The 12,400-nt window shown below is 49.1% G+C and overlaps 1 protein-coding gene and 1 long non-coding RNA gene across 7 annotated transcripts in view; one reads left to right on the forward strand and one right to left on the reverse strand.

Annotated features, from left to right (window-relative positions):
- Positions 1 to 2,150: 2,150 nt before the first annotated feature.
- On the reverse strand, positions 2,151 to 8,725 carry LOC116963661. Of its 3 annotated transcripts, none has more exons than XR_006165794.1 (4): positions 8,608 to 8,725; positions 7,487 to 8,415; positions 4,525 to 4,694; positions 2,151 to 3,365 (listed from the first exon to the last, which is right to left on the reverse strand). It is a non-coding gene; the product is annotated as an uncharacterized LOC116963661 (long non-coding RNA). The 3 variants fall into 3 exon arrangements; XR_006165793.1 differs by lacking the exon at positions 2,151 to 3,365 and having other exon boundaries at positions 3,810 to 4,694; positions 7,487 to 7,972; positions 8,182 to 8,415; XR_006165792.1 differs by lacking the exon at positions 2,151 to 3,365 and having other exon boundaries at positions 3,810 to 4,694.
- A 118-nt stretch (positions 8,726 to 8,843) lies between these two features.
- Positions 8,844 to 12,400, forward strand: part of NOL4 (nucleolar protein 4) — a 195,212-nt gene continuing 191,655 nt past the window's right edge. For 2 of the 4 annotated variants that reach the window (XM_033001097.2, XM_033001100.2), the window contains exon 1: positions 8,844 to 9,110. In XM_033001097.2, coding sequence (XP_032856988.1) covers positions 8,844 to 9,110 — 267 coding nt within the window. Of the gene's footprint in view, positions 9,111 to 9,616; positions 10,099 to 12,400 lie in introns of those variants that run through there. The other 2 variants (XM_033001098.2, XM_033001101.2) reach the window with 2 other exon arrangements.

Consider the following 12,400-nt stretch of genomic DNA (forward strand, 5'->3'; position numbering starts at 1 on the left):
CACAGGCACACTCAGGTCTAAATAAACCTGCTTCTAAGAGCAAATAACCCGCAAGGTCTTGGTATAGATAAATGGCATGATTCTGGCAGATCTCCAGAGACAGAGCACAGAGGGGCAGTCCTGGGATCATACCTCATTTAATTCCTGAGTGCTGTCATCTTTCACACTTAGTGCCTCCTTGCCGCACTCCTTGCAGTAGGGCACAGCTGGTTAGAAATGGAGAGAGCCACAACTATTTCACTGCTGTTGCAAACTATTGTGGATTTCTGCCCCTTTCTGCAGGTTTCCAGACTGACATAAAGGGTTGGGAGAGCCTTGGAGCATAGGAGAAATATGGAAAAGGTGTTTTGTCCTTGACTAAATGTTACAAGGTGCTTAGACTAGACGGGACCTGTGAGGAGGTCCTCCCCAGGCCTGCATTCCTAAACTGGGAGACCTGCAGGACATGACAACTACCTCTAGCTCCCTATCCTGGGCATTTTCTACATATAATGGCTCGAAATTCTCTATGTAATTTGATTTCAGTGGGCAGGGACCACCGTTGGCCAGGGGTCCTCTCCTCACTCCTCAGGAGTGAGGAAAAACCCAGGCAGGCAGAGCACACAGAAAGCAACAAATGAACAAACAAACAAAACCAAACTATCAGGAGAACCTCCAAACCAAACCAAACCAAACCAAACCAAACCAAACCAAACCAAACCAAACCAAACCAAACCAAACCAAACCTGCTTCTTGAGTCTGAACCAATTTTACTTGCCATAAATGAATGGAGATCTGCACTCCACTTCCATTTATAAATCCCCAGTTGTTCTGAGAATTCTTTTTATTTAATTAAGTCAGTTGGCTGTGTTTACTTGTTTAAATTAATGATCTTTCTTCTGTTTTTATTATTTGGAATGGGGTTATATTGAGTACAAATTATTCAGTATTTTAACAGGAACAGAGAAAACAGACTAAGAAGTGTGCAATAGATAAACTGCATTTGGTGAGTGGGGAAAAGTAACGTGAAGACAGATACTATTTATACTGTTCCTGCTGCTTAAAGTTGATGCTAATGGCATGGCCTTGGTGTTTTGATGGTAACTTTATTCTGGACATTGAATATTACCAAGTCAAAATCTACCAACAATGACAGTTTCTGAAAGGACCCTTTTTTATGACCATTTTCTAACCTCACATGTATAACTGCAAAAAATGCGTGGTATTTTCAGTTAAAGAGAATGGCTAGCTTATATTGAAACTACAGTGGCACAAACTTGGGAATTATTTTGAGCAAATTTCACCTGTGAAGCAAAATCAATTAGGTCAAGAAGCTAAAAACCATAAAATAGTAAAGGATGTAGTATCTGCAACATGAGGTGACACCCGTTTCTTTCACCTTGGTCTTTAGCTTGCAATCTCTTCCATGTTGTGAAGTGGTGGGAGGACCCCATGTTGCTGATGCAAAAGTGAAATTTGGATTTTACATCATATACAAAAGTAAAACTTGGATGATATTTTATACTGGGGATGGATTAATGGTGTAGTCTGCCAAATATTTCAGATTGAGTAATTATCTTCTTTTTTCTTCCTCCACACTTTCCTGCTGTTGTAAGGACAGTGACAACTAGTTAACCACACTCGGCTTCACTGTTGGCTTTGTCTAGTAGTGCCTGACATGATGACTGTAGAGCTGTATCTGGAACCTTCTGGAAAAATTTCCAATTATCACATCTTCCTCCATGGTGATAAAGTTGAGAATGCTAACAGAGATAGGCTGCTAGCATTTTCAGCACTGCCTTACTAGTGCTGGCTTGGTTTAGACAACACACTGGGTGATATTCCAGTAGCTGGTTTATATTAGTTTGACTGTAGCTGAGGAAAATATATTACCTGCAGAAAGAATAAAAAAATCCAAAACACGCAAAAAAAAAAACCCCTCGGTGCACACTTTCTCCTTTAGGATAAAAGTCAGCGAAGTTGAATGTAAGGCATCATTATAACATTAAAAAACATTTGATGCCCATATACAAACCTTAACATATTTGAAACATTCTTTTTTTTTTTTTTTTCCACTGTATGTTACGTATTTACTCCCTTTTCCTTTCTTTATTACTAAAGAAATTAGGAGATCTGCATGAAACCTGGAGCTTAGATTCTTAAAAGTTTGTCTATTCCTGCTCTGAAGGGATCGAAGCCTTCTGTAGAGGGAATCACAATTGCTTCCAACCCAACGAGCTGTGATGAATAAGAAGCAGGAACTTTTAAACAAAGACCCTGTTTTCACGCAAATATCCTCAGTAATAAAGCATAGAGTAAAAGAAATATGTGAAGTTATGTTTTGCAGAACTGCTACTTAAAGCAAAGCAGCTTTGTAGAACAAAGCCGAGTCTGAATTTTTCTAACTGCAGTGAGGGCAAGTGAGTTTGAGTATTTTCCATAAGAGATTCCAAATGCCTCCAAACAAGATCATTAAAAGGCACAGATGGAACGTATCCCAACATTATTCTCATCAGTGTCATCAACATCACTCTATGTGAAGAGTTCCTAACCAGAATTATAGCACCATTCTCCCATTTCTTTATAAACCCAGGAACATTCAGCCTCCTTCCCCAAAGGTTTAGCAATCTAGTATGTTCTTATAATCCATCTCTGAGTTGTTGCCTTGGTTTACCCCCTCTTAATTTTCCAAACTCAGCAGTAACTGACCAAAGCCTACTGAAAAAAATAGAGAACACTGGAACTGGAAACAAGAGAGAATTTGTAGGAAGCATTTGTATTCGACAATAATGAATAGTTTAGGCTTTGCTTCACGATAGATACAGATAGATAGATAGATAGATAGATAGATAGATAGATAGGATAGGCAGGCTTGCTTCAGTAGATAAATCAAAAAGCAGGAGGCATTCATTTGCTTGCAGTTCTCATATGTTAATACCACCAAGTAGCCACCTCTCTACTTTCTGATCTCCTAAGCAGCAAACGTCTTGGAGATAACGTTAAGAACAACTTTCTAGAGCAGTCCTTTCCCGATAATATGTGGAACGGCAACTATTTTCCCCTCCCCAACCGTAGTGAGGTGACTGATCATCCAACCGCTCAGGAGATGTTGTCACGTAGCCGAGACCGAAGGAAGACAGCGCAGACGAGCCCAGGCCGTGCGTGAACAGTGGCTTCTGCCTCCACAAGCCATAGGGCTGCCAGTGCTCATCGGTACTGCCATCACCAGCGGCTGTGAAGGGCATGACAAGAGACTTCCACTGAAATTCTCTCCAGAAGAGAGGAAAAGCGCTAGCAGGCACGCAGTTTAAAGCAAATCAATTGGAGCTGTGGTTTCTTTATTCCTCGGCACATCTTCTCTCGGTTCAGCTAGGAGGATTTTCAGTCTGCACAGAAAGTGGACTTCCCATCGTAACTCATGGACATGGCAAGTTAGAAGTGTCAAAATCATTTTTCTAACTATGTTGGTGAACAAAAACCCAAGAGACAGAAAAATCTTACCCTGAAAGGCTACCCTGAACCATCCAAGAACTCCGTATCAAGCACTGTGCTGAAATATTATGGTGCACATTTTCTAAACACTCCTCTTTGGCAGAAGTCAGATCACAGATTCAAGCCAAAAGTGTTCGCTTTTTTTTCAGCAAGTTTTAAAAACTTTAAAGTGTCTTCTCAGCTTTTTCTGTTTACTCAGTGCTACGACACCACAACACTGTAATTTCATCTAGAAACACTGGTAACTTTAATGAGAGACATCAGGCCCCAGTCTGCCTAAGTCTTCACTTTCCATTGACAGTGGACTTGTTAGAGCTGATAATTCCTAAAATACAATATTTATAACTTATTCATGATTTATTTTAAACCTCTTTCACAGCCTGATGCACATGAGGCAATTTAAATTGCCAAAACTCTGGTTTGCAACTAACACTTCATTACACTGAATGGAAAAGTTCACACATCTGTTGGTGTTCTATTGTTTCGGGCTGGCTGCAGAGCAAACAATCCAGCAAGGCACAGATTTGCCGTAGGAAGGCTGTCTCCAAATCAGGGGACAGAAACTTTCATTTTCTGACAGAGCCAAGCAAGTTCTGCAGACTACAGAACGCAGAAGAGCCTCAGTCCATGGCATCGAAGGATCGACACAGCCCATCTCCCCAAGGATGCCAAGGGAGTTCCTTCAAGTTCCGCTGAGTAATGGGGTGTCACTGGAAGCCTTGACGCAGGAAGGTCTGTCCAAGCCCTTTTCCTTGCAAGGAGATTTCGGTCTGTGTTATTAAAGCCCGTTAATTCTGATACCAAAAAACCAGGACGGTGAACCTAACTCCATGCAACTTTCCTTATTTACATATAATCTTATGGTACTAACTTCAGAGTCTCGGATGACTTAAAAACTGCGGATTAAAAATCTGCATTCTAAACTCTCCAAATAAATGCTGCTGAAAATACTACAGACGTATATATATGGACATACGTAATGAGTATAGGTTATGCAAATATATTCTACAATGTACTTTTATATAAAGTGAAGTCATATACCATGAAATTGACCTTATTTAGATGACAAATTTTTTATGGTAAGCATCATTTTTGTGCGCTGTGCTGATCCATTGCCTGGCATGGTGGAGCTCCAGGATTCTCCTAGGACTTCTGGCCAAGTGATTAATGGAAGCAGTAATAAAACATCCATACCTTTCACCAACGCAAATCAAAAATCCCCACTGCAAAACAAAGAAAAAAATCCAGATGAGTTAAATATTATGCTAGTTTCTACCCTCCATCCCCACTCCATGCCACAGTTGGTTTTCATCTGCTTTTGTTTGTTCTCTCTCCTGTCATTAAACAGTTTGAAAATATAATGAGTATTTCTGGGGTTTTTTTAAGGCATGATCCAATCTCAGCTGAATTTAGGAATTTGTCTCTGCTGAGAAGGCATATGGCTCTTTACACGATCCAAAGCAGTACTCCTGGATATGGAATTATTGTCTGATACACTAAAGCACTCCTGCTTATTTCAAGCATTTCACTCAGCCATGCTGTAACTGTCTGTATCACCACTCCTGGCTATGTTGCATCTTCCTTTCCCCCCCTTGCTTTGTGAGCTTACTCTGGATTCAGGCACAGCACAGTATCGGTATGATACGGAAGTTACCGAGACCCTCAGCAGGAGGCTGCTTTCAGAACAATTATCTGACAGAATTGTTTAGCAGTGCAGCCTCGTCTATGTTGTGACCCTTTTTCTAAATGTAGATATAATGGCACATTAAAGTAATGTTACATCTCATAAAGCCTGCTGGGTAAGGGTTCAGCAAGGTTCCCCCTCGTTTCCCGTCGGCACAGCAGTTCCTTTGTTGCTGCCTCTCCTCCAGATCCTGTGATGGACGGGAGTCCCGCACTCCTCAAACACTAAAACGGGGCTGCCGGGGTAATTTACGGGCCCTGTGGCCAACAGAAAGTCTCAGGCCTCCTTGGGTTATTTCTAAGCCCTACTTTTCTCCGCCCGCAGAGCCAGCTCGCCTTCTCAGATTTTACAGATGCCAGGAAAGGTTTCGGCAACGCAAACATCCTTCAGCGCGCTGCTTTGAAACAAGTCTTCCCCCGGCTTTGCCCGTGTCCGCGGCTGTTTCTGGACAGAAAGCAGAAAAGCAGAGTAAACCCAGGACCGGGGGCAGAGGGAGCGTGCGAGCCGGGCCAGGGGGGAGATGGAGGGCAGGCTGAGGTGTCCGTGCGTGGGGCCGGCCCCGTGGGCCAGCGTGGCCTGGCTGCGTGTCTCAGGACGGGCAACCCCCGGCTCTCCGAGCACCTTCCCTTCTTGCACTGGAAATCCAGGCTCGGCATAAACGGTTTTGCCGGCACTGCAGCCCACGGCCGCCTGTTCCCGTGGGGTGCAAGGCGGTGAAAGCGGAGGGTGCTCCTCACTGCCCAGGCCTGGGCAGGAAAAAAAACCCCACGGCTGCCTTCGCGCCGGGTCCCTCCAGGCCCCGAGCGCCTGCAAACCCCGCCACGGGCAAGATTTCCGCCGCGGACACCCGAGTTAAAGCTGAGGAGCCCCACAGACACCCCCCCCCCCCCCCCCTTCATTTCAGCGCAAATGAAAAAGGCCCGTCCCCACGCTGCACCCCACTTCGCCCCCCCCCCCCCCCCCCCCCCGCCCCCGCTCCGCCCCACAACAATCGGCGGGGCGGGAAGTTGGCCGCTCGCTGCCGCCTCCCCCCGGAGCCGGGTTGCGCGGAGGGTCCTGCGGGCGCCAGGAGATGCGGGAAAGCGATGGAGCTTTGGGGGGGGGGGGGGGGGGGGGGGGCGGCCGCCGCGGAGCGGCTTCGCTCTCCGTGCCCGGGGGAAAGCCCGGCCCGGCGGCGGCCACGTGTCCCCGCGGGGACGCCCCCCCCCCCCCCCAAAAAAAAAGCCTCACCCACCCCCCCGGGCCCGCCGCAGCCTCGCCGGCCGGTGCTGCGCAAAGTGCGCGGTGCCGCCGCTCCGCTCCCCCCACCCCCGGCTCCGCGCGGCGGCTGGTGGTGGGGGGGGTGGGGGGTGGGGTGGGGAGGGGGAAGCGGGGGGCGTTGGGGAGTGGGGGGGCGTCCAGGGAGGGCGCGGAGGGCGCCAGCCCCCCCCCCCCGCCGCGGCCCTGCGCGCGTTTCTTGCTCCAATAAGCAATAATTAGGTCCTAAGCTAATGATGTGTCAGCTGATCCGCTCGCTCCGTCTGCGCGCGGGGAAAGGAAGGGGGGGGGGGGGGGGGGGCTGCGCCCGGAGACATCGCCATGGAAACGCTGCCCTCGCCTCTCCCCCCCCCCCCCCCCGCCCGCCTCCCGTGAGGGGTTGGGGGGGGCTGCTCACACACACCCCCCCCCGCCGGCAGCCCGCGGCCGGATCCGCGCCCGCGGAGGCGGGTGGGGGGGGGGGGAGCCGCGCGCGCCATCCCGACATGGGACAGCGCTGCCCGTCACCGCGCCGCGCCGCCGTCGCCACAGAAACTTTTGTCCCGTCGGCCAATCAGGGCGCGGGGGGGGGGGGGAGCGGAGCGGCGCTGCGCTGGGCCCGGTGCGCCGCCGCGGAGCGCAGCGCGGAGCGGAGCGGCGTTGCGCGGCCTGCTGCGGAAGACGCAACGTCAACCCCGCGGCCCGGGCCGGGCCGGGCGTAGCGCCCCAGCCGAGGTGCCGGCTGCGGGCGGGGGGGGGTGTGTGTGGGGGGAGTGTGTGTGTGTGTGTGTGTGTGTGTGTGTGGCGGGGGGGCGCGGAGCCGGGCGCTGGATGGCGGAGGCGCAGGCGGGCGCGGCCGCGGAGAGGCGACGAGAGGAAAGCGCCGCCGCCGCGCCTTCCCCCCGCGGAGGGGGTGTCCTGCTTGGCGCGGCGGGGGAGAGCGCGGAAATCTCCGGCGTGAACTGAAACTGGCAAAGGGAGGGGGGGGGGGGGAAAAAAAAAAAATCAAGATTGCCTTTTTTTTTTTCTTTTTTTCTTTTTCTTCCCCCTATAAAAAAAAAGGGGGGTTTGCTCAGCATCCGCACGCAAACTTACTTGAATGCCTTGTAGCCAGTTTAGCCCAGAGACCAAAGGATACCCCGCACCCGAGGAGTCCTACATGTGTGAGCACCATCATTACACTGGCAGAGCAACGAGAGCCGCCTCCTTGCCTTTACCAACATCCTCCTGGGACTGATCTCTCTCTCCTCTGGTCCAATATCCGAGCCTATCTCGTATATACCTGTTTTTTTGGTGATTTTTTTTTTTCTTTTTTTTTTTTTTTTTCTCCATCTGCTGGGATTGCTAAGTAAATAAATAGAGGGAAATTCCTAAAAGGGCATCTGAAAATTCAGTGGGACTGAATATGAGGAAGTGAAATGGTCCGAGACCGTTGATTTTTTTATTGTTTTTTAATTAAAAAATATGTACTTAAAACGCAGATCGGATGTATTAGGCTTAGAAAATAGCAGGTAAGAACTTTCTTTCTTTCCAGTACCTTCATGCCCGGAGTGGGGATTTCTAAAGCAAAGCCGCCCAGCCCTGGAATAAAGGGGGAGCAAACAGACCAGTTTGCCCTTCAGTGCTTCCTCCATCCTGCTCGGCGAGGCGGCTTTGGGGAGAGGCACAACCCGCCAGGACAGAGACAGAGCGCCTTTCGAGAAGACAGCCGAGGGCTGCCGGGGTGGAGGAGGGTGGGCTTTTTTTTCTTCTTTTTCTTTTTTTTTTTTTTTTTTTTTTTTCCCCTTCACCTGCTCTATCCGGGGTGAATCCGGGTGCAGCTGATGTATGGAAAAGAAGAAGGATCCGAGTCAATATTTTCGCGAAGCCGAGGGATAGGATTTTAATTATTTATCCACCCGAACCGTCTCCGGGTAAGAAGCTGCTGGAGCCAGTGGGATAGTCCTGCCCTGCACAATTATTAAAGAGACTGATCACGTACAGTGGAAGGATAAGAGGACCCTCCACCAGCCCCGTTTTGCCTCCTGTGGAAAAAAAAAAAAAAAAAAAAAAAAAAAAAAAAAAAAAAAAAAAAGAGGGAGAACATTGCCACACTATTGAATTGATTGCTGCCCCCCCTCACCCATCCCCCTCCCGGCCCCCCCCAACCCCCCCCCGAACCACCACAACAAAAAGGAGGAAAAAAAAAAAAAAAAAAGCAACAAAAAAACACCAACCGCTGGGATCTGCCTGCACCGGGACCTCCTTCGCTCCGGCTCGGAGGTGGATGCATTTTTCATGAGCGCTGGGTGAACAGGTGCAAAGTGCGGCGGGGCGGCCCGGCCCCGCACCCCGGCCCGCTTCGGGGCGGCGTGTCCGTCCGTCCGTCCGTCCGTCCGTCCGTGCGTGTGTGTGCGTGTGCCCGTGTGTGCGCCCCGGCGTGTGCATGTGTGCGTGTGTGTGCTAGGAGATTATGGAGAGCAGCGACCGGGACATGTACCGCCAGTTTCAAGACTGGTGTCTCAGGACTTACGGGGACTCAGGAAAAACCAAGACGGTGACCCGTAAAAAATACGACCGGATCGTCCAGCTCCTGAACGGCTCCGAGTCGAGCTCCACGGATAATGCCAAATTCAAATTCTGGGTCAAATCTAAAGGCTTCCAGCTCGGCAACTCGGACGAGGTCAGTGGTGGTGCTGGAGGAGGGAAGCAAGTGCTGTACGTGCCAGTCAAAACCACGGTTAGTAGAGAATTGTCTTCCTTGTTCTATGTCGGCCGCTGCAGCCCGCTCCGGGAGCGAGAGGCACAGGGGGAGCCGCAGCCACAGTTGGCTCCTTCCTCCCTCTTCCCCCAAGTCATCATCACCATGTTGCGTTTGCCTGTCACATTATACACCGCCGAGGTCTTTGTGGCTCCCTTTATTTAAAGCGATCGTGCGCACAACACACCCAGCCGGCTCGGGGTCGTTCTCCTCCCCGGCCCCCCTCGGCCCCCCGTCTTCCCCCCCCCCCCCCCCCCCGGGTCACCGCGGCGGGTTTCGGGTGGGCTATTGTCCCGCCGCCGCTCCGGCCATTGTGGGGGCCCCGCGGCCCGGGCAGCGGCTCCCCGCCGCCCACGGGGCTGCGCGGCCGCGCAAGGGGGGCAGCCCGCCTGGCACAAAGCCAAGCGCCGCGCCGGGCCGTGATTTTTTTTTTTTTTTTTTTTTTTTTTTTTTTTTTGGTGGGGGGGGTGGTGGTGGTGGTGAGGTGGGGGGTGTGCGTGTGCGTTTCCCTGGGATATCGGTTTTTGTGTGGTTGGGGTGTTTTGTTTTTTTTTTTTGTTTTTTTTTTTTTATTTGTTGTTGTTGTTGTTGTTGTTTTGGGTTTTATTTTATTGTTAGCCCGCAGCCCGAGCGGCACGAATGTGCCTGGCTGCTGTGCGAAGCGCCGGCTGCGCCAGTAACGGCGGCGGCGGGGAGAGAGGATGCTCAACAAAGGGAAGAGGGGGCTCCGCATGAGCGAAGGCAGGGTGCTTTCCCTGCGCTCCCGCTGGCGGGGCTGCCTCCAATCTCGCAGCCCTAAAGGCTCCGAACTCCCTCCGGTGCGCGGGGGGTACCGTGGCACCCCCCCCCGGCAGCGCCCGGAGCCGCGGAGCTGGGCGCAGCTCTGGCAGCGGGAGAGCTGTTGTGCTCGGTGGTGGCAGGAGCGACAGATTTTCCTATTTAAGAAGATGGGGACTGTTGGCTGCAAGTAGGTTTTGCCTATTGAACTCTCCTTATGTATCATTATTCTTACTTCTTATGCGCTGGGTCAGGCAGGCTAAGCTTCTTTTGTCTGTGCGTGGGGCGGGTGGGGAGGGGGAGCCGAGAAAAGAAACTCGGCAATTAAAAATATTCCTGCCTGGGCATTTGGCTTGGATGAGCAATATTCTCTCTTTCTTTCCCCCCCCCCTTTTTTTTTTTTTTTTTTTTTTTTTTTGGAGTGGCAGCTAATTCTGACCTAACGGGAAGGTTGCTGGGTGGCGCAGCGAAGGGGGCTTCTTGGAAAGTATTCTGGGTTGGGTTGTGACGTAGGCTGCCGGGGAAATCTGCCTCTCTCTGCCTCGCTGAAGTCATAAACCTGGGCATTCCCAAGGGCCGGCTCCTATTTGCCCCCTTGTCATCAGCGCCGTCACGGCTGCGAGGAGGCAGAGGTGGGAAATTAATTTGAAGGAGTTTACAAATATGAAGATTGAAAGTGAAAGAGAAGCTCTGGAAAAGAGTTTGTTCCCTCTCTATGGTTTTTATTCACCGAAGCGTTCTAGGTCTGCCTATAGATTGAGGTTATTTGGCAGATTTCTGTTCTGCCGTTAGATGACTGGTCGCTAATCTCTGACCCCAGGGGGTACGGCAGATACAATTTATAATGAAAACGTTGTCCAGAGCAGAAGTCTTCAATTAGGTTGGTATTTTTAAATAGCTCTTCTGCTTACCAAAATAATAATTTTGGAGAGCCAGTAAGCAAGATTGTTTATTCCTAAGACTATACTTTTCCCTACAAGTTTAAAACTGTGGACAAATTCAGTATTTTTTAAAATTACATTGACTATGCTACTAAATAAAAAGGTTGAACTAAATTTTACAGGATGGAATTTAAAAATGAAGTGCTCTTCCAGGCCTCTGAAACACAGGACTTGGTGATGATCAGCTTGTCTGTTTTCTCTCACCTTTGCTAGGCCATGGAAGCCTAGCATCCCACCTTGCATCCCCTCCCCTATTTTATTTTCAGATCAAATAATCAAATTTTTTCTACTTTTTTTTTTTCCTTCAGAGATTTCAGTCAGAGGTCGAGCGCCTTGCTAGTCTTACCTTTGTTCATTTAAGGGAATCATACCCTCAACTGTGAATGTATTTATGTTATATGTATTTAAGATGTATTTATATATGTATTTATAGAAGTAACTACTTTTAGATAGCATAAGCAACGAAGCAGACATCCTAATAAAATAAGGATTCCTGCTAATAAAATCAAGAAAGGGAAGTTATCATGACCTACCTGTAAGCAATTCCTGAATATCTGTACCTTACTCGAACAATGACATATAAACCCTTACAGAAAAGGTCTTGCATGCAGGTAAAATTTCCTCCTGCTGGCCAACGTAAATCTTTTGTCCATCAGAAGTGAGCAAAGGTGATACTCGGCACTCCCATACAACATTCAGCTCCGAGAAACGAATGCCGCCCCCCTCCTAAACCCACGGATCTGGTGTTACTGTCCCATCTCAGAAGGCAGAGGAGTGTTTAAGCAGACACCCAGGGTGCAGATGGTTTGTACGAGCTATTGCCAGGGCAGGGGCAGCGCCTGCCAGGTGCTGAAGGCTCAGAAACAACCCATTTTACAGAACAGGGATGCAGCCCCTGGCCCAGAGAAAGACAGTGGCAAAGCTTCTACTGCCTTCAAGAGGCCTCGGATCTCATCCAGCCAGGAATGATAAGTTACAGGGGGAAGTATTGGTTTTTCATCAGACAGTAACTGCTGGGAAGCCTTAAAAGCCCGTTCTCTCATATTTTTTTTTTTTGAACACTTCCTCTTTATTTAAGAGTTTATTAATTTATGACCGTTTAGAAGCATCCTCATTGCTTATTTATTTATTTATTTAACTTTCTTTTTTCCTCTCTCATCCTTATCCCATGCATTTGAGCTTGCCTAGTCCACACAGAGAGCCACAAACAGTAACAGCTCCCCAAACTGAATCTCTCCCTCTTCCTGTTCATCACTTGATCTCACCATAGGTAAAAGTAGTTTCAATTTAAAATTAATCACCGCTGACAGCGTGAGCGATCCCTCTGCAGTAACAGGATGGATGAAATTGCAAGTTGGACTCTACAGTCACAAGATGGTCAAAAATAAGCAAATATTCAAATACTTTGTTAGGAATTATTCTCCCCTTGAAGCTTTAAGATTTGCTGCTCAGCTTTGCTGTCAGCCAGAGAGATTTGCTCCTCATGGTGCTGTAATCCACTGCTGCTGGTAATTAGACATCATTACTGCTGCGTTAAAGGGAAAGAGAGAA

This window comes from Tyto alba, unplaced genomic scaffold, assembly GCF_018691265.1.
Source record: "Tyto alba isolate M040663 unplaced genomic scaffold, T.alba_DEE_v4.0 Super-Scaffold_27, whole genome shotgun sequence".
Classification (NCBI taxonomy): domain Eukaryota; kingdom Metazoa; phylum Chordata; class Aves; order Strigiformes; family Tytonidae; genus Tyto; species Tyto alba.